Consider the following 21,094-nt stretch of genomic DNA (forward strand, 5'->3'; position numbering starts at 1 on the left):
TGCTGCTGAGATTTTAGGGTGCGTAAGGAGAATGTTAGAAATATGTATGTACTGTACCATATTTATTTACATAATTATCTCTGCTGCATAATTCACTCCATTCCCCATGTTTGGAGGAGGAAATAAAGGGGTTTTTTGGTAGCACATTACTGATAATGGCAAGCAATGATAGTGGAGCGTGCCAGGGTAGGAAGAGAAGGGTCAGAACATAGTGATGTCAGTCAGTCATTTCTATTTATTGAGCGCTTCCTGGGTGGAGAGCACTGTACTAGTGCTTGGGAGACAGACATTAATATAAATGAATTACATATCTGTACATAATGCCAGAGTAATTCCTTTTTTAAAACATGCACAATCTGGAGTACTTAGAAGGGGAAGGTCAGTCAATGTTGGAGAGACAGGCTTATGCCATGAAATGTAGGAAGAGAAAGGATCCAGTGTTTACTGTAATCCATTAGTCAATCAATGGTATTTGGAGAGAACTTACTTTGTGCAGAGCACTGTACTAAACGCTTGGAAGGGTCCAACACGTTCCCTGCCCAAAACAAGCTTACAGCCTAGAGGGGGATACGGACTTGCTTTTTTCTTCCATCTCCTTCTCTCTTATTGCTAAACATAATTCCCCACATAATAGCCCCTTATGGTTTTGATGTTGCAAAAATTAGGCAAAGAAGTGGGATGATTATGCAAGTAAAAATGGTATTACACAAACACATTTAAATCCACAAAGATCCTCTAGATTGTAAGCGCTCTGTGGCCAGGGAACAAACATGTCTACCAACTATTCTCCCAAGTATTGTTATAGCGCTCTGCACACAGTAACCATTCAATAAATACCACTGATTGATCAATTTAAAAGGACTAAACGTGGGGTTTTTACGGTATTTAAGTACTTACATACAATTATTACTATGTGCCAGGTACTGTACTAAGCACTGGGGCAGATACAAGATAATTGTGTTGGACACAGTCCCCGTCCCACAGAGGGTTCAGTTTCAATCCCCATCTTGCGAATCAGGGAACTGAGGCACAGAGAAGTGACACGTCTTGCCCAAGGTCACACAGCAGACAAGTGGCTAAGCCAGGATACGAAGCCACGTATCTATTTAGATCCCACAGCACCCTCTGGCTACCACCTCATTTTGTTCTGTCCTTGTCCAGATCCCCTGGAAGGGTTGCCTTTAGACAACACCTTCGCTTCCTTCCAATTTCTTGTACTGCAGTGACATTTTTGACTGCTTCACTCCACCGAACCCTCCCTCTTCAAAAGCCTCCAACGATTTCTTCATAGCTCAGTCTAACAGACTTTATACTATCCTAATCTTCCCCAACTTTTCCATCACCTTTAAATAGTATTTGTGATATTTGCTAATAATTTAGTACTGGTTAAGAGCTTACTATGTGCCAAGCACTGTTCTAAGCACGGAGGTAATAATGTTGGTATTTGTTAAGTGCTTACTATTTGCAAAGCACTGTTCTAAGCGCTGGTGTAGATCCAGGGTAATCAGATTGTCCCATGTGAGGCTCACAGTTAATCCCCATTTTACAGATGAGGTCACTGAGGCACAGAGAGGTGAAGTGACTTGCCCACAGTCACACAGCTGACAAGTGGCAGAGTCAGGATTCGAACCCATGACCTGACTCCCAAGCCTGGGGTCTTTCCAGTGAGCCACGCTGCTTGGACAGTCCCTGTCCCACATGGGACTCAGACTCCCATCCCCATTTTACAGATGAGGTAACTGAGCCCCAGAGAAGTTAAGTGACTTGCCCAGTGTCACACAGCAGCCATGTTGCCGACTTATCTGTTGCCGACTTATCTGTTGCCGACTTGTTCATTCCAAGCGCTTAGTACAGTGCTCTGCACATAGTAAGCGCTCAGTAAATACTATTGAATGAATGAATGTGGTGGTGCTGCGATTAGAACTCAGGTCCTTCTGACTCCCATGTTTGCACTCTTATCCACTAAGCCATACTGCTTCTCAAGTGTTAAATGCTTACTCTGGGCCAAGCACTGGCACTAAACGCTGGGGAGAATACAAGATAATTAGGTTGGACACAGTTCCTGTCCCACACAGGGATCGCAGTCTTAATCTCCCTTTTTCAGATGATAGAGAGGCACAGAAGTTGAGTTGCCCAAGGTCACTTACTAAGTGGCAGAGTGGAGATTAGAACCCAGGTCCTCTGACTTCCAGGCCTGTGCTCTTTCCACTAAACCACAGCTTTTCACTACTGACCACTCCTTTCTCAGGATACATTCAGACTTTTGTTTTACCTCCTCCTTTCACTGATTCCTCTCACCCACCCTATTTTTCTCTGTCATCATGGGAGTTTTATCTGCTTACAAGGCTTCAGCTATTGCCTCTCTGCAGCTTTCTCCCAACTCCAGGTGGCTAGCCCTGACCTCTCTTCAACTAGTCAGACTTTCAGGTCCTCTTGCCTCTATACAGATGGCCCACCGGCAGCTCAAACTCAACATGTCCAAAACTAAACTTCTCATCTTCCCTCCTAAATGCTCCCCTCCTACAATTTTCCCACCACCATCCCCCGTTTCAGAAGCCAAAACCTTGGCGACATCCTCACTCCTCAGTGTCTTTTAGCTCTCGCATTCAATTTAGTGTTACGTCTTGCCGGTTACTACTAGGCGTTTCCCAAGTCTGCTCCTCCTTTTCCATCTGGACAGCAACCATCGGGGTCCAAGCTCTGGTCACAGTGTGGGTCTTACCACATATCATCTTCCTCACTGGTTTCTCGGCCTCCATCTTCTCCCAAGCTCTAATGGATACTACAGACTCACGCATTTATCACCTTCCTGAAGCGCTTCTCGGCACAAATCCATCAGATCACCTGGATTATGATCCCAACTTGGCCATTTGTCTATTGAGTGATCAGAGAAGCAAGTCGCTTCTCTGGGCCTCAGTTACCTCATCTTGAAAATGGGGATTAAGACAATCTCATTTGGGACATGGACCCTGTCCAACCTGATTAGCCTGTATTCCCCTGCTCTAAATTGTAAGCTCACTGCAGGTAGGGAATGTCACTGTTTCCTGTTGTACTGTACTCTCCCGAACAGTACAGTGCTCTGCACACAGTAAGCAGTCAACAAATACCATCATTATTATAAACACATTGAATGAACATGTTCTACCCTTCTAGAATGTAAGCTCACTGTGGGCAGGGAACCAGTCAATTGACTCTGTTGTATTGTACTCTCTCAAGTTCTCTGTACGGGGCTCTGACAGAGTAAGGGTTCAGTAAATACCATTGATGATGTTCCCTGCTCACAAACAGTTCATGGTGTAGGGGGGTGACAGACATTAAAATAAATCTGCGGGTCTGAGGGTGGGGTGAAAAAAGACTTTGAAGGAGGGGATATGAAGTGGAAGTGGTTGTAAGTATATGGTAGACTGAACACTGTGGGAAGTTTTAAGGTCATTACAATTTCTCTTTGGATAGAAATGTGCAATTGTGAAGCCATACCCTTGAGTCCCAATTGAGAGGCAGGACGTGGGCAAGGTTCTGGCAGCGACGTAGACAAGAACAAGGTAGTGAGTAGTTTGGGGTTACAGGAGTGAAGTGAGTACGCTGGGTTGTAGTAAGAAAGCGGTGAGGTGAGGTAGGAAGGGGCGAGGTGGTTGAGTGCCTTTAAAGTCAGTGGTGAGGAGTTCCTGTTTGATGCGGAGGTAGATGGGCAACATCCTCAAAAATCTCCATTGGGTTCCCATTTCCTCCATGTAAAGCAAAAACACCTCACAATTGGCTTCGGTGCTCTTCTCCAACTCATCTTAAAAATTGGCTATCTTTACCCACTATCCCCAGCTTACTCGCTTTGTTCCTCCCAAACTAACTTTTTAACTGTATCTTGTTTTTGACAATCTACTCTCTCCTTCCCCAAATCCAACAGACCACAGGTCTTCCAGGGTTTGAAGACCTCCTATCCACAATACCCTAAATCGCCTTGACCAAACAGGCAGCTCTAACACTTACATATTTATATCTAATTCAAAGTTTCTCTCAAAGTTTTAACTCCTTATGGGAACAAAACATGTCTCATGCTCCGTCTACCTTGCGTTGCCCCCACTGGGAAACTTGATAAATGACCTGACTGTTATAACAGTACGGCTCTCCTTTCTAATGAGGTCTAGATAAGGGAATACTGAAGAAGGAAACAGGTTTCAAATAGGAGCCTTGCTGTTTGAAGAAAAGTTAATTGGCGATCTTTAAGATGTGTACAATCAGCTGGTCTTCAAAATAAAACTGTAAAGTAGGGAATCAGCCCACTTCAAAATGGTATGGCTTCACAATTGCACATTTCTATCCAAAGAGAAACTGTAATGATCTTAAAACTTCCCACAGTGTTCAGTCTACCATATACTACAACCACTTCTCATTGTCTGTAATAAGTGTTGGTAGGGAAAGTCTGGATAAAAGAAATCCACAAAGAACGCCAAAACTTCATCCAGTCTGTTTTTTCCAAACTCCTCCCTGCAGTCTACAGAGCTTCATAAAAGTAGCCAAAAAATGACCTGATTTTTTCTGCTTCCCTAGCCCCGCTTTCCCGGGACAAATCGATTAACAGATAATTAAATGGGTCAAAAGGCATGGTACAGGCAAACAAAAAAGGTCTAGGTAAACTGGATAGCTAAATCTTGATAAAGACTGATTGTTTCAGCCTGTTTTCCCAAATTTCAATGTTAACAATTCTTCCTGAAATGTATCCAATACCAAGAAAAAAACAGTACATCTGAAATATGTCACTCATCCACAACCTCCAGTAATCCCAGGCCTGTCTTGTGTTCTCTTTATCACGATCTTGATAAGAGAGTAAAGAACTTTGAAAAAAAAACCAAGCACATATTCTTTATTCTTCTGAAGGGCAGAGCTGCAACTGGAGCAGAGTTTTTAAGTTCATCAAATGTCTTCACATATCAAGACACAAGAGAATGAACAATCATAATGTCAACTATACATTCACCACCGAATGAAATTATACAAAGCGACAAGTTTGTTTAGACCAGTTTTGAGCTTCCCTCCATCAAGCGCTTAAAATACGGTATTCCACAATACCACCTGAAGTTTTAAGCTTCGGTAATTTGTTTTGTCCTTTTTGGTTTATTCTCTTCATTCCCTTCGACTAACTTTTCTGCAGGCCTTTTCTTTAACCCCTTCATTTTCCTGGTTTGCAGTTTGCTCAGGTCCTGCTTTTGCATGTGAATCCTTCCGTAGGTTGTGCCAAAAGTATCATGGGAAACATTTTTCTTCTTCTTTGGCTAGAAAACAATGATCCACACGTGTCAGTTACTACTGGCCAAGAACATTATCTACCGACCGTAAGTGCCAAGAGTTGCACGATACTGAGGGATTAAAGTCAGCCCAATTTAGACACGGAAGGGAAAACAATGGGATAATTGGCCAGTCTCTGCCATTCACACATGGGAACTGGCCCAGGGGAGGCCTGCGTACTTGTGCGGCTGGAGACCCGAGAGCTGGGATCTGAAATCCTGGACCATCCAACAGTCCTTTCTCGCCATCTCCTCAATCCCCAACCTGTCCAGGGAGCACTAGTTTCCCAAATTAACCTTAATGCAATCCTCTTATCTACTGAATGAGCTGCTGAGCCCCCTTATCTACCATACTGTAAGAGCCCTACTCCTCTCAAATCCCGGTTATTTCATTTCTTTTGGAAGACATGCTTCAAAAATAGGGCGCGTTTCACTGTGTTTAGAATTCGCCCTATTTTCAAACTACTCTTCAAGGAATCTTTTTGGTAGAGTGATCGAACAAAAGTGGTCTGACAGCCAACGAATAATCCCTGTGTGTCCTATGTATAATCATTTCGGCAGAAATTAAGCCCCAATTTGTTTAACAAAGCATCCTCCCCTTGCTTAATCCTACCATTTGTAGGGGGTTCATATACTGCCCTTCTTCCAAGAAGGGCATGCTCAGTGCAATTATAATGACTGTCTTCAAGAGAGGATGCAAACCTATCCTCCATGCCCCATGAGGACAGAACATGAGGCAATGGATTTTAACAGATCGAAAATAGCCAGAAAGGTATTATCGGGACCTGTACTGACTATGTGACTCCAACAGGCTACTAAAGGATACTCTAAAGACTCCATCTTTGGAGTTTTGTAATAGAAGACGAGAGAATCACCTATCCTAAAAGATCTAGGCTTTGGCTTTTTATGATTTTATTGAGCACTTACTATGTGCTACGCACTGTACTAAGGGCTGGGGTAGATGAAAGATCATCAGCCTGGAACAAGATAATCCTAGCGGCAACAGAATGGACCAGAACATCTCAGTGTCCTTGCCAGATTAAGCTTCTACAAATCAAGGGACTTTGTTAAGAACCACCTAATGCACAGCTCCCTAAAAGTAAGGAGGCAGCAGGTATCATGACTTAAAGGAGCAGAGAAATCCATAACCATCCCATCTCCTCTCAGATGCTCTGCCACTCTTTCTTTTCTCCTCAATATTTTGATATTTATCTTACTTTTCACTCTAAATTTTTGGAAGGCAAAGATTAGGACTCATCAGAAATGAATGTAAGGGCACAGCGGAACTACGCTGCTATCTTCGGTTGGATTTTTGTTTCAGAAACTCTATAACAAAAAAGGCAAATAGATTAGATACCTTGGTGGCTTTGGGCACTCTCATAGATAACTTATAAAGGTCATCGGATGCCAAATGAGTTCTCCTCATGACCAAATCCAATGACGGTCCCATTTCTTCCAGTTCAATCCGTGGTGTCCGACAACCTGACTTCTTTAGTAACAACCTTCAGGGAAAGAGAATGCAATAAAAGAGATTGCTTTTGAATCCCTACACTTCCTCCACAATCATGGCTTTTGCTAGAAAACAGTACAGTCTTTCCCCAAACTAAAAGAACCAGACTCAGCAAGAAATGCACTGTCATTTACATTTCAGGAAAGGATACCTTTTGTAATCAATTAAAAAGACTATATCCACAAAAAAAGGTTAAAAATAACACTTTTCAGTAGACTTCCCATGAGATTGTAAGCTCCAATCAGTCAATCATATTTACTGAGCACCTACTGTGTGCAGAGAACTGCATTAAGCGCTTGGGAGAGTACAATATACCAGACGTCGTACACACGTTCCCTGCCCACAACGAGCTTACAGTCTAGAGGGGGAGTCAGATATTAATATAAATAAGTTACAGATATGTTCCTAAGAGCAGTGAGGCTGAGTTCCTTGTCATGTCTACCAACTCAACTGTATTGTACTCTTCTAAGCGCTTAATACAGTAGACTGTTAAATGTTCAAACAATACGACTGGTTGGTTGACTGTGTGACAGCCTGAATTAGTCAACTCGCCAATTAGTTTGCTTATTTATGGAAATGAGTAAAATGCTAGTGGTGTCTGCAGGGTTGGTTGGGGCCTGGCGGACACACACACAGCACCCTGCTACCTTGCTCAAATGGGGGGATGACATGGTCAGTCAAGCCTCAGAGATGTCAGGAAGAACGGAATCCCTTTTCACTGCTGAGCTCAGAGCCCTGCCTTTCAGGAGGAAGGATTGCCAGAGGCTACAGTAGTCAGATTTGAAGGTGAAGGACAAGAGGTGCACATTTGCATGAATATCCTTGAGAGTGTGTGAGCCGTAAAAAAAAAAAATGGGGCAACTTTCTTTTTTTTAAAAAAAGGAATAATTACTAAAACAGGGAGAATGAGTGAAAGTAACCTGCACAAAAACTGAGTTCACCCAATTCTCTTAAATTGGGGGGCTGCATTCTCACAGGATCCAAACAAGCTCTGGTGGTCAGAGATCAATAAGAGATTCCTTAACAGATGTGTAGCTGGCTTAGCCCTTTTGCAGTCCTAGAAGCAGGTGTTGGAATTGGCTCCCGCTCCTCTGGGAAACTCTTCCAACTCAATGCAGTTTAAGCACCATCCAGAGTCCTAACTAAAGACAAATCATTCAAGTATTTCTGTAGGCCGATACAGAGAGGCCCACGCCCAAGACGACTTGCAAGTGATCATCAAATCAAACAACAGTATTTACTGAGCATTTTTTGCAGAGCACTGGACTGTGTGCTTGGGAGAATACGGAGACACTTTAGTAGACGTGATCCCTGCCCTCAAAGAACTTATAGTCTATCAAATTATAAACTGCTTCACCAAATCAGCTAAGGGTTAAGGGCTGCCGATAAATCCAGTCTATACTTCACTCTGCTGCCCAGATTACCTTTCTGCAGAAACGCTCTCGGCATGTCACCCCCCTCCTCAAAAATCTCCAGTGGTTGCCTATCAACCTTCCTATCAAGCAAAAACTCCTCCCTATTGGATTCAAAGCTCTCCATCACCTTGCCCCCTTCTACCTCAGCTCCCTTCTCTCCTTCTACAGCCCAGCCCACACACTCCGCTCCTCTGCCGCTAAACTCTCCTCACGGGGCCTCGTTCTCGCCTATCCCACCCTCAGCCAAATTCCCACCGTCAGCCCCTGGCCCACGTCCTACCTCTGGCCTGGAATGCCCTCCCTCCTCACAACCACCAAACTAACTCTCTTCCCCCCTTCAAAGCCCTACTGAGAACTCACCTCCTCCAGGAGGTCTTCCCAGACTGAGCCCTCTGCTCCTCCTCCCCATCATCCCTTCTCCCTCCCTCTGCTGTACCCCATCCCCACCCCACAGCACTTGTGTTTATTTGTATATATTTATTATTCTATTTTATTAATGATGTGTATATATCTATAATTCTATTTATCTATTTTGATACTATTGATGCCTGTCTACTTGTTTTGTTGTCTGTCTCCCCCTTCTAGCCTGAGAGACCATTGTTGGGTAGGGACTGTCTTCATCTGTTGCCAAAATGTACTTTCCAAGCACTCAGTACAGTGCTCTCAACACAGTAAGCGCTCAATACGATTGAGTGAACGAACGAATGAATAAATAATAATCTGTTGCCGAATTGTACATTCCAAGCACTTAGTACAGTGCTCTGCACATAGTAAGCGCTCAATAAATACTATTGAAAGAATGAATGAATAATGCTTACTATGTGCCAGACAGTGTACTAAGCGCTGGGGTGGATACAAGCAAATCAAGTTGGACACAGTCCCTGTCCCATGTGGGATTCAGTCTCAATCCTCATTTTACAGATGAGGTAAACTGCCCAAGGTCACACAGCAGACAAGCAGCAGGGGCAGGATTAGAACCCATATCCCTCTGACTCCCAGGCCCATGCTCTATCCACTGTGTCCCATTGAAGAAAATACCTGGCATCAGGGAAGTAATACAAGCAACCAAAAATTTATATTGGTAATGTAAAGTCGAATGCTGTTATAAAATTTGTTTACCTAGACTGCACACTGATTAACGGTGCAGAGAGAGACAAGGAAGTAGAAAGCCGAATCAAAGACAGAACATCCACTGGCCAGCTGTTAACGTGCAGAGGCAGTGTGGTAACAGGCTCCGGGCTAAATTAAAGCTGGAGTTTGTCCAACCTTCTCGACAGCTGTGAGCCCTGGAATCTACCCAGGTGCCACGTCCAGTTTCTTGTGCAGTTCCAGCCACACATGATATCAAATGGTAAGGCAAGATCCCAAACAATGGAGTCCTGGAATGAAGGCAGTGTTCTAGCATCAAAGCTATGCTTACATTAATACGGCCATCTGGGGCCATATGAGCGGAGTGAGCAAAAGCATGATACTCCAAAGATCTACTGTCTGGGGACAAGAAATTGGGAAACCAAAGCTTCAGACAATGCTGCGTTCCAGCTGAAAATGTTCCTGGATTAACTGTGAGCCTCACGTGGGACAACCTGATTACCCTGTATCTACCCCAGACCTTAGAACAGTGCTCTGCACATAGTAAGTGTTTAACAAATACCAACATTATTATTATTATTATTACCAATGGTAGATGGGTAGAGCCTACCGCTATCAAGAAAGGAACGACCCTTGTCGAGCAAATGCTTCCTAAGGAATGAAAGGAGGTCAAAGTGAAAACAGTGACTGGCACGGCAAACATCAACACGACAGGGGACACTCACAACCACAGGCCCCACACTGGTCCCTTCGGTCGCAGATGCGCTCACAGGTGAATTTCACAATCTGTGGTGTCTTCTTTAACTATGAAAGACAGCTAAATAGTTCATTCCCTAACTACATTCCAGTCAAAATGGGCACTAAAAACACATGTTCTGACACAACTGGGTGAATTTCCTTCAAGAGAGGTTCAAAATTCCTCTAAATTAAGCTCTAGAGAGATGTGTTTATGAAAATCACCATGTCCTTACACCTTTCATGGTAAAAGGCTAAAATTCAATCTCTGTTCACCATGAGGCACGATTTCAATCCCTCTAAAACTTGAAGCTCCTTGTGGGCAAGGAACATGCCTACGAAGTATCCTTAGTACGGTGTCCTGTACACAGTACATGCTTAATAAATACCACTGATTGGTTTTAACAGTTTTAGATGTTCTGGAATGGATGCTTGAACTTGACTTCTCTGTGCATCAGTTACCTCAACTGTGCAATGAGGGGTTAAGACTGTGAGCCCCACGTGGGACACGGACTGTGTCCAAATTGATTACCTTTTCTGCAACGAGTTAGAGCTTACTGGCGATTAAAATTAAATTCTTCTCTTCATTGTACTATCAAGCACCAGTTTTTTTCCTAAGGGAAAGCACTTTTCTGAAAGTTACTGAACATCTTGGTGCTCCTGAATGTAACTAGGAACCCTTACTCTTTATTCAGCATACAAGTAAAATCTTCACCTACCCATAACAATAATGGTATTATTAATACCATTAATTATAATACCATTAATAATAATAATTTGCACTGTGTCAAACACTGTTCCCAAGTGCTGAGATAGGTCCAAGTTAATCATATGAGACACAGTCCCTGTCCCCATAGGGATCATGGTCTAAGTAGGAGGGAGATCAGGTACTGAATCCCCATTTAACAATTGAGGAAACTGAGGCACAGAGAAATTAACTGACTGGCCCAAGGTCACACGGCAGGCAAGTGGAGGAGCCAGGATTAAAACTCAGATCCACTGACTCCCTGATCCACGCTGTTTCCATTAGGCCACGGTGCTTCTGGAGTTGAAGATCATCACCACCCAATATAACATGCAGAAGCAGCAGAGGAATAGAGAGTTGCAATTATAAGTGATTACATAACTTTCTATAATAAAATTGTTTTATGTCTCTTAATGGGTCTGATCTAAAGTGCCTCTGCACTACCCTCTGCGAATAAAAACTCATCCATGCAAGTTAAATGAACTCTTCTGGGACCCCAGGCTACCATTTAGTGCCCAAGAGGTAGTAATTCAGCATAGATTATCCAAATAGATAATAACTGTGGTAACTTTAAGGATATATTTTGTGCCTAAGTGGACAGTTACATTGGCTAGTACTAGTCATTGATCAATTTTAATTGCCAATGAGAAAACTGGTATTTAACACACTGAACTACTCTCAAAAACTGGGATATATTCAGCCAGGGCACATCTCCATTCTTAATAGGCTCTACTGACCTAGTAATTCACAGAAGTAGTGTAGTCTAGTGGAAAGACCATGGTCCTGGGAGTCAGAGGACTTGGGTTTTAATTCCAGCTCCACCACGTCTGCTTTGTGACCCTGGGCAAGTCGCTTAACTTCTCTGTGCCTTAGTTACCGCATCTGTAAAATGGGGACTGAGACCATGGGCCCCATGTGGGACAAGGACCGTGTCCAACCCGATTTGCTTATCATTCCAGTGCTTGGAACAGTGCATGGCACATAGTAAGCATTTAACAAACACCACAGTTATTATTACTATTACGCACACTAGCTAATTGGCTAAAAAAAGGTCACTAAAAATCTCAGGCGGGACATACTTCACCCACAGGTGGGCTGCATTCAGCCTGTGGGCCGTATGTTAGCCCCTTCTGCTGTCAGGCATTCAAATATAACTGAATAAATTATTTGACATTCTGTGAACTTGCCTCAATCCAAATTATTGGCTTTCCACTCTACTTCAAAAGGAAACTACTGGCTTTAGCAGGAGCACCTTCCTGCTTCATCCAGTCCCACAGCCTCCTGGATTAAGAAAGAAAATAACATCAAAAAAACCCTTATAATTTTCTTTAGGATGTGGAGTCTGAGAACGGCTCCGGCCATTTGGCCATTAGGTTCCTCTCCTCTGCTTTTTTCTGGTTCAAAATCCTGCCGGCAAAATTACAGCTTTGGACATATGCCAGGTTCACTGTCATGGCCCAATTCAAGCCTAAACCAGTTAACCCAGACACATGTTGTACCTGTATCTCTGACAGCAAAATATACTTCTGAGTGAGCCTGAGGAAACCAATATGGGAAAAACAAGGCCAAGTCCATACCATGTTCATATGAAGATTGGCTGTGCTGCTGCTTGGGTCTACAACCTCTCCAGTCCTGTTTTATTTTTGCCCCCCTCACACTGCTCTGGTTGAAGCTCTGGCTACAAGAGCTGTAGATCTCACATACATCTAAAGTCTGATGCCACTTTGCCACCCTACCGCTTGACAATCTTGCCCAAAAGTCATGCTGACCTTGATTTTGTTTCCTATTTCCTGGATAATTTTTGCATTGATTGGCTCGAGGTTGCCTAGAAAATGAATGTCTGCAACAGTACTCAGTGCTACATACCCCTTAACCACTTGCATTAAGCACTTGGGAGGGTTACAATACAACAGAGTTGGTAGACACGTTCCCTCCCTCAAGGAGCTTCCAGTCTAGAGGGAGAGAGAGATACGACAATAACTATGGATATGTAGAGAGGGCTGTGGGGCGAATTTCAAGGTCTTAAAAGGTATAGTGCATAGGTGACACACAAGGAAGAAAGAGTAGGGGAAATAAGGGCTTAGTTGGGGCCTGTTGGAGATATGATTTTAGTAAGGCTTTGGAGGTGGGGAGAATGGTGGTCTGTCATATACAAAGGGGACAGGTGTTCCAGGCCTGAGGGAGGATTCGTGCAAGGCATCCGCAGCCACTTAGACAAGATCAAGACACAGTGACTGGCTGGTGTTAGAGGAGGGGTGTGTGGTTGTAAGCGAGTACGGTATGGTGGGACAGGGAGAGTTGATTGAGTGCCTCAAAGCTGTTAGGGAGCTCTTATCTGATGTGAAAGCTCTTAAGAAGTGGGGAGAGTTTCTGAACAGTTTTTTTGAAGAACGATATGGATAGCAGAGTACAGGTTTGGGAGGGGGAGAGACAGGAGGTAGGGAGGTCAGTGAGGAGGCAGAGGCAACAATTGGGGCAAGATATAGCAAGGGTCTGGATTACTGTGGGAGCAGACTGGATGGATAGGAAGGCGGATTTTAGAGTTGCGAAGGTAGAACTGACAGGATTTGGTGATAGACTGAATGAATGGATGGAATGAGAGATAAGCTGAGGACAATAACAAGGTTATGGGCTTCTGAGATAGGGAGGATAGTGGTGTTGGGTATGGTGATGGGAAAGATGGGGGAGGACAGAATTTGAGTGGGAAGATGCGGAAATCTGTTTTGGAAGTGATAAATTTGAGGTGTCGGCAGGATATACAAGTGATGTTCTTAAGACAGGAAAAAATCCAAGACTGCAGAGAAGGGGAGAGGTCAGGGCTTCCAAGGTGAGATTTGGAAATCATCAACATAAAAATGATAGTCAAAGCCATGGCAGCACAAATTCTCCAAGAACTACACATGGGTGTAGATGGAGAACAGACAGGGGCCCACATTGAGCCCTCCTCCCCCCGCTGTTTTTAAACAGTATGTATGTTAAGCACTTATTATGTGCCTGACACTGTTCTAAGTGCTGGGTAGATACAAGCTAATCAGGTTGGACTATGCCCATGTCCTAAAAGGGGCTCACAGTCTTAACCCCCATTTACAGATGAGTTCAGTGACTTGCCCATGGTCACATATCAGACAAGTAGCAGAGCCAGGATTAGAACCCAGGTCCTTGTAACTCCCAGGCCCGTGCTCTATCCACTAGGCCATGCTACATTAATATGGTATCTATTGGGGAATTACTATGTGCCAAAAAGATACAAGTTAATCAGGTTGGACACAGACCCTATCCCACCTGGGGCTCACAGTCTAAGTAGGAGGGATTAGGACTCAACTGAGGAAATTTAACAGGGAAAGTTAAGTGACATGGTAAAGGTGACATAGCAAGTAAACTGGCAGAGCTGGCCCATGCTCTTTCTACTAGGCCATGCTGCTCCTCACCATTAGAGGGTGGGAGGCAGGGGAGCAGCCTGCAAAAGTGCCAGAGAAGGAGAGTCCACAGAGACAGGACAAGAACTAATGATGATTTCCGGTTCTGTATTAGCTTCTCTTGCTGCAGGTTGATATCATTTGTCTCCTTCAGATTCATTATCAATTCAAAGTACTAAGGCTGCATGATCTGCATGACTTCACGGGTGTGTGATTTAATATGACAACTCTCGAGTGACTGTGTCTAGGATTTCTAAGGATGCTCATAGCCCAATTTGATAATAATGGTATTTGTTAAGCACCTACTATGTGCCAGGCACTGTACTAAGTATGGGACGGATACAAGCAAATCAGGTAGGACACAGTCCCTGTCCCACGAGGAGCTCACAGTCTCAATCTCCATTTTACACATGAGCTAACTGAGGCCCAGAGAAGTGAGGTGACTTGCTCAAGGTCACACAGTAGACAAGTGGCAGAGCCGGGACTAGAACCCATGACCTTTTGGCTCCCAGGCCGGTGCTCTACCCACTACACCATACTGCTTCTTGTTACGTGTTTCCTGGAGGATCAGAAGCTTGTTTTAATGCCAGCATCTAATTCTCTTGTTGCTTCTTCCGTCCTGACAGTGAAGAAAAAACAAAGCTGGACCGGGCCTGACCATCAACCCCACTACTGGCTCTGGGAAATGGGTTCAGCAGGGCACCCCCAACTTTGACATCCCCACTCATGCCTCTGTTAAGCAGAGCAGGCTGACTCGGAATAAGCTTCGCACCTCAGGTCACCCTGTTTGGCATATAGGCCCTCAACAACAAAATACGCTACGGTCACGAAGTATGCTGAAATGAACGGTTTTGCCTTTAGTCAGTTAAATATCATTTCATATGACTTTAGGAAAGGGGAAATGGGCAAGTGGACAGAGAAGATACAAAAAAGTAGAAGGCCGTAGGAAGCTGTAGTCCTGTATGTGTTCCAAGCTAATTTTGGCTTGACCACATTTCTAGGCTTAAATTACAAGATGAGAAATCCAAACAGATATCCATTAAATTCTTAGGGGAAGGCAAAGCACACTGAAACATACTTACTTATAGCAACGCAGGTAAATCTTTCCACCCAGGGCGGTGAAGTGTAGAACATACTCTAAACCAGCCAGGCGAATATTTGGGACGGTAGGTCCTTTAAAGAAATCTATAAACACATTGCAGTAGTCAAGATTACAACCGATTTCTTATATTCAGCTGCAAGCAAACACATATGGAAAGGCATGCATCTTGGGGAAAACTAAATTTTGCTTTGTTTACAGAGCTGAAAACTCTGCAACCATCTCTCATTTAAACCTTTAGTGGGCAGTACTACTGAATATTAGTATCAGCATAAATCTCAGTGTTTACCCTCTCCAAGATCACAGCGAAGTTTATCTTGGCCTAAGCACTCCCTCCATTCCTTGAAGCTATTTTGACTGACATCAATAGTGATTATACCCCATTTCAATTTAACAACAGATAATATCTATTCGGTATGGGTAATGATAATGTTTTACCTATTAGCGAAATGCACTACTTGGTTAAAAAGGACGAGAGGCAACACTTGGGAAAATTAAGTACTGACTTTACCTATGGACACCAAAAAATCTAATTCAAAATCTTTCATTATTAGTACAGATTTAAGTTTCTATTCGACTACCTATTTACTGTGCTCTTGGAACTGCATGAATGTATTTTACATTATTTGCTACAAGAAACTAGACTTTTGTTTAGTACTCCTTTACTCAGAACTATTTTCATGGAACAAACTAAGAGTGGTGTCTGGGTAGAGCGATGTAGTGAAAGATTTTCTTTAGGTCGTTCACCCTCTAGGTGTTAGATGTGTTTAGTTCATCAAACCATGCTCCTTTATAGTTGTGATATTTTCCTCCCATTCTGCCACTACTTAGCACTGAATATGACGGTCTCCCCCATCAAATTTCAAGATTTTTTTTTTTAACAACCAAGCAGGCAAATTAGCCAAAATGTCTATCACCATAAAGTCTTAACTGCAAAGCGCACAAAATGGAGAGGAAAGATGTGACAAACTGTCTCCTAAAAAATAAGTTTGGGGACCTGCCCAGTGTTCCTTGAAATTTCAAAGAAGTGGTCGCATGCCTTTTCCCAAAATTCAAGGCAATGAGGTGCACAAGACATGAAAAAAACAAACCTAAAATCTCTGCTTCTTTTGAGACCAGCATCTGTGATATCGACTCAGTTGGGGAAAAAGCTATTTACAGAATATTCCATACCACTGGCTTAGAAATGGACAAGAATTCACAGCTTTTCACAAATCTTTTGGAGAATAAAATGAGAACCAGTGGAAGTGAACCTATGGTCATTACTAGGGCAAAATGTAAAGGAAAGATAAACTTGAGACATGAAACAGTTTGCAGTGGCCCCAGTGGAGCAAGACGCTCTCAAGCTGGTAGATGAGACTATGCAATGCTCCCAGAGAGATGCTCTCTGAACTGGTGATCCTTCTGAAATGAAGAGTGATTTCTTAGTTCCCTCCTATTTCCTCCAACCCTGCCTCCCTCCCTCCCTCCTTCCAACTGGGTGGGGAAGGGAAGCTGCCTCCCACGGGACCTGTCCTACAAAGATGAGGCACTCCCTATTTTTGTAGGAAATGGTAATATGATTCATGGGGGCATTTCAAAAAAGTCTGAAAATTAGTGCAGGAAAAAAATCTAGCTCTGTTAGACTCACACAAATTTTTTAAACTCCAATTACTTGTGCAATTCCCATAAAGTCCACAGAGCATCTTGTAGTATAAGTACATTCAAAGGAAAACCTAAAAACTGAACTAGTGTACTTCACTTACAACTCGAAATGAAAACAAGAGGTCAGGAAATAAACCAGTGTTATTTAGTCAAGAATCCAATTTTTAAATTGAACAGGCATATGGTCAGGCATATAAAAGCATAGGTGATCACTCATGGGTAATTCAAGGCATGAATTCTGGGTTGAATCTGTGAGGTTTGTGCACACAATTGTACATAACTGTCCCAGTAATATACATACAATTTTTAGAAGCAAAAATCATGCCACATGCTTAGCCTCAGCAAAATCGGGGTCTTTCTGAGAAATAGATTTTAAACTTACTTATGAAAAGCAAATCAATGATCAAATTTACTGATTTTGCTACTTATTAGTAACAAAAGACTTGGACTAACAGGAACTTACAGTGTTCCTAGAACTTCTCTATTCTATCGTCGATTTGCAATTAGTCGAAATTCTTACCAATAAAAAGACTTTTCAATCTTTTATATTCTTCATTTGAGTCAAAAGCATCGCCGGCAAATATTAACATGGGCTTTGTTCCTTCTGAACACTTGCTGTTCTATTAGACATAAAATTTTTGTTAAAAAACAATGACCCGATTTCAGACAACTTTACACACCAGACATTCAATCTGCATATTCCCGAATACATGCAAGTTTGAAGGGGTTTTTTCCCTCTAATATACAAACGATTGGGCTAACATTATTAATAATAATAATGGTATTAAGCACTTACTATGTGCCAAGCAATGTACTAAACACTGGGACAGAATCCAGATACTCAGGTTGGACACAATCCCTTGTGCCACACTCACAGTCTAAATATGGAGGCCAGGTATTAAATTCCATTTTTCAAATGAGGAAACTGAGGACCAGAGAAGTTAAGTGACTTGTCCAAGTTCATTCAGCAGACAAGCGGCGGAGCCGGGATTAGAACCCAGGTCTTCTGATTCCCAGGTCCAGGCTCTTTCCTCTAGGCCACGCTGCTGCTGCAGCACTGTACATACTGATTTTAATGCAGATCACACCACAATGAACACCTAATTTATTCCATTGTAGTTATGAAACATACAATGAGAAGTGACCTAGTTGAATAATAATAATAATGAGAATAGTATTTGCTGAGAGCATTGCTATTTGTTAAGAGTATTTGGAAAGAGCACGGGCCTGAGAATCAGGGAACCTGCATTCTATTCCCGACTCCACCCTCGTCTGCTACGACCATAGGCAAGTTCACGACTTCGCAGGGCCTCAGTTTCCTCATACTTGAAGTAATGATTAGATACCTCTTCTCTCTTCCCCTTGGAATGCAAGCCCCATGGGGGTCAGGAACTGTGCCTGATCTGATTGTACTGTATCTATCCCAGGGCTTAGTACAGTTCTTCACACACATTACTATGCCAATGCACCACAGTTTCGATTTTATTAGTCAATTTCAACCTGATGTCAATCCAGTTGACATTCACACCCGAAAAAAACATCTGGGCTATTCTTCTGAGATGTGGAAACTGCTGAGAAATCACTCCAATAAGCAGAGGTCGGACTCAGTGTAGAACTTGGCCTTATTCTTGTCTCGACAGCTTAAGAAATGAACTTGGACAGGGTTTAGAAGAAGTATGAAGATGATTAAAGGGGTGGAAAAGAAGCCTGGTTAGAAAGAAAATAGGGGCTGTTCAGAAAAGAGACGACAGGTGATCTAATCAACTATTTGCATATATAGGAAGAAATATATGGAAGACAGCAACCAGCTTTTACTCTGAGAGCAGAATAAAATAAAAATGAACTGAAACGTCAAAAAAAATTTAGATTGGAACAATCTAATTGTAAGAGCTGTTAAATAGTGGAACAGGCTACGCAGTTAAGTTGTGGGTTCTCGGTCCGAGGAAGTTTGTCAAAATGGCAAAATATGACTTTTCAGTATTTTTGCGGGAAAATATTTTAAATGACAATGTTCTTCACAGGAGGAAAAATGAACAAAGCGATCATGAAGTAACTCTGAACACACTGCTCAGAAAAATTTTATAAACAGCTTCTAGACTGAGCTCGTTGTGGGCATGGAATGTGTTTGATGTGCTAGTGTACTCTCCCAAGTGCTCAGTACAGTGCTTTGCACACAATAAGTGCTCAATAAATATGATTAATAATAATAAACAGAAACATATGAAGCCAGAAGGACCAACGTGAGACAAAACTACAGCCTGAGCAGATCTTGGCATATCTAACACAGAAATTATTATCCTTTTTTAATGTTAACTGCACTGAAATGGAACCAATAAATAATATTTACTGCAACAGCACAAAAGATGTTTTGTTCATTTCTATGTACTTTCATATTCCTAATTTTAAGTCATTTAAGGTGCTTATTTTTACATCTCTATTTGATTTTCTCACTCATCTCAGGAACAAGGGTTGACTGATAAAAATCCAGAGGTAAAATGTTTATTCTATCTTCAGCTAACTATAAAATACAAGGGATGCAGGGCGGGAGAAATGCAACAACCCTATAAATAGGGTGGTTAAATCGAAAGGGTCACATTACTAGCAGCGCAATAAAATGAGGGGTCGGGGGGGGGGGTGGGGTCTAAGTAATTCTGCCATATATAGGAGCAATTGAAAATTCCCTAACACCCTAACAAAGTTCTAGCCAAAACACATTATGGTAGTTTCCAAGTTTCTAAGACTGATGTGTTCACCAGCAGAGGACACCAGACATCAAGACTGAAGAGAAATTCATTCAATCGCATTTGAATGCCACTGTGTACTAAGCGTTTGAGAGAGTACAATACAAGAAACAGACATATTCCCTGCCCCCAACAAGCTTAGTGTCTAGAGGAAATATTACTGAAGAAGCATCTTACCTTAATATCCTTCAGAGACATAAACTTCTCAATGCCCAACTCGATCATATCCAGGATATGGTAATCGTACATCCGACCTACAAAAGTGACACAAAAAATTTCTCCTTGAACAGTTGTTCTTCACCACAGCTTCAAAAATGTCCTCTTTCCTGCAGGTCTGAAATGATTAGGGACAGATAGTATGATTCTCAGTGACTTACTGCTGCCAAATACTTTTTTCTGCCACCTCCGTAATCTGGAAGTATCTGGTATATGGCAAGAGTGGGATCTAATTGATGAACTTGTGGCTTTCTCGTGCTGAGCATTGATATGATTTTTATATTTGTACCTGTCCTGGAAGCATTCATACTAGGGAAGGCCAAGTAGTTTGAAAATGCCTGGAATGGAGGGTATACGAGTATTGTGGGGGTGGGAAGTGGATAGCCCGCCCTCACAACTTCTGGGATTCTCAAGCCTCTTTCACACCCCACCCGCCTGGTTCTTAGTCACGAAGACTCACCGCAATTTCCCAAAGCAGACTTTTTGAAAGATGTGGGGAACCTGTTACCCCAGGCTAATCTAAAAGACAGTCAAACCAGGGGAAAGCTACAGATGTCCATCTTTCAACCCCAACCTGGAGTTGGAAGTAGTGTGAGGGAAGAAATGGGCGCTTGCAACAAAGGGACCAAGCTAGTGGGATGGAAGTGGGGCTTGATTAAAGCAGGAGGGGCTTTGGTGGCGGGGGCTGCAGCTGCAGGGAGGACCTGGAGCCACACTGTTCCAACTCCTGCCATTGCAAATAATCACACTCCCTACCAACGTGACCACCACAAGGGACAACACTAAAAGAGCATCCTAACTCACTCCACTCCAGTCCCCACCTGACCACTCCCTACCACTCCTTCCAACACTGTACATACATGGGAGCCAACGTTCATTTCTCTGGAGGGTATAGTTGATGAAAGAGCATGGGGAGGAGGGTGGGAGACTACGTGGTGCCGTACATTTGGGGGTCAGCTTCGGCTCCTCAACCTATCCTTGCCCTGCCTACCTCACCCCCACCCCGACCCTCCATCTTTCCAGGCTAGCACAGGCCAGGGTCGAGGCAGCATGTCCAGCCTGCAGCAGCCAGCTCCCTGCCCACTCAAACACTGCTGCTAATTTTACTTATTTATATTAATGCGTCTCCCCCTCTAAACTGTAAGATCGTCATGGGCAGGGAATGTGTCTACCGAATCTAGTCTCCCAAGCACTTTGTACAGTGT

At 43.0% G+C, this 21,094-nt stretch overlaps 1 protein-coding gene across 1 annotated transcript in view; it reads right to left on the bottom strand.

The window, feature by feature from the left end:
• Positions 1–4,830: 4,830 nt before the first annotated feature.
• Positions 4,831–21,094, bottom strand: part of RPF2 (ribosome production factor 2 homolog) — a 33,051-nt gene continuing 16,787 nt past the window's right edge. Inside the window, exons 6-10 of the mRNA XM_029047434.2 lie at positions 19,851–19,927; positions 17,453–17,552; positions 15,272–15,374; positions 6,637–6,781; positions 4,831–5,267 (exon numbers count right to left, since the gene is read on the bottom strand). Of these exons, the coding sequence (XP_028903267.1) occupies positions 5,076–5,267; positions 6,637–6,781; positions 15,272–15,374; positions 17,453–17,552; positions 19,851–19,927 (617 nt within the window). The 3' untranslated portion in view covers positions 4,831–5,075. The remainder of the gene's footprint in view (positions 5,268–6,636; positions 6,782–15,271; positions 15,375–17,452; positions 17,553–19,850; positions 19,928–21,094) is intronic.

Source organism: Ornithorhynchus anatinus, chromosome 19 (genome assembly GCF_004115215.2).
Source record: "Ornithorhynchus anatinus isolate Pmale09 chromosome 19, mOrnAna1.pri.v4, whole genome shotgun sequence".
Lineage (NCBI taxonomy): Eukaryota > Metazoa > Chordata > Mammalia > Monotremata > Ornithorhynchidae > Ornithorhynchus > Ornithorhynchus anatinus.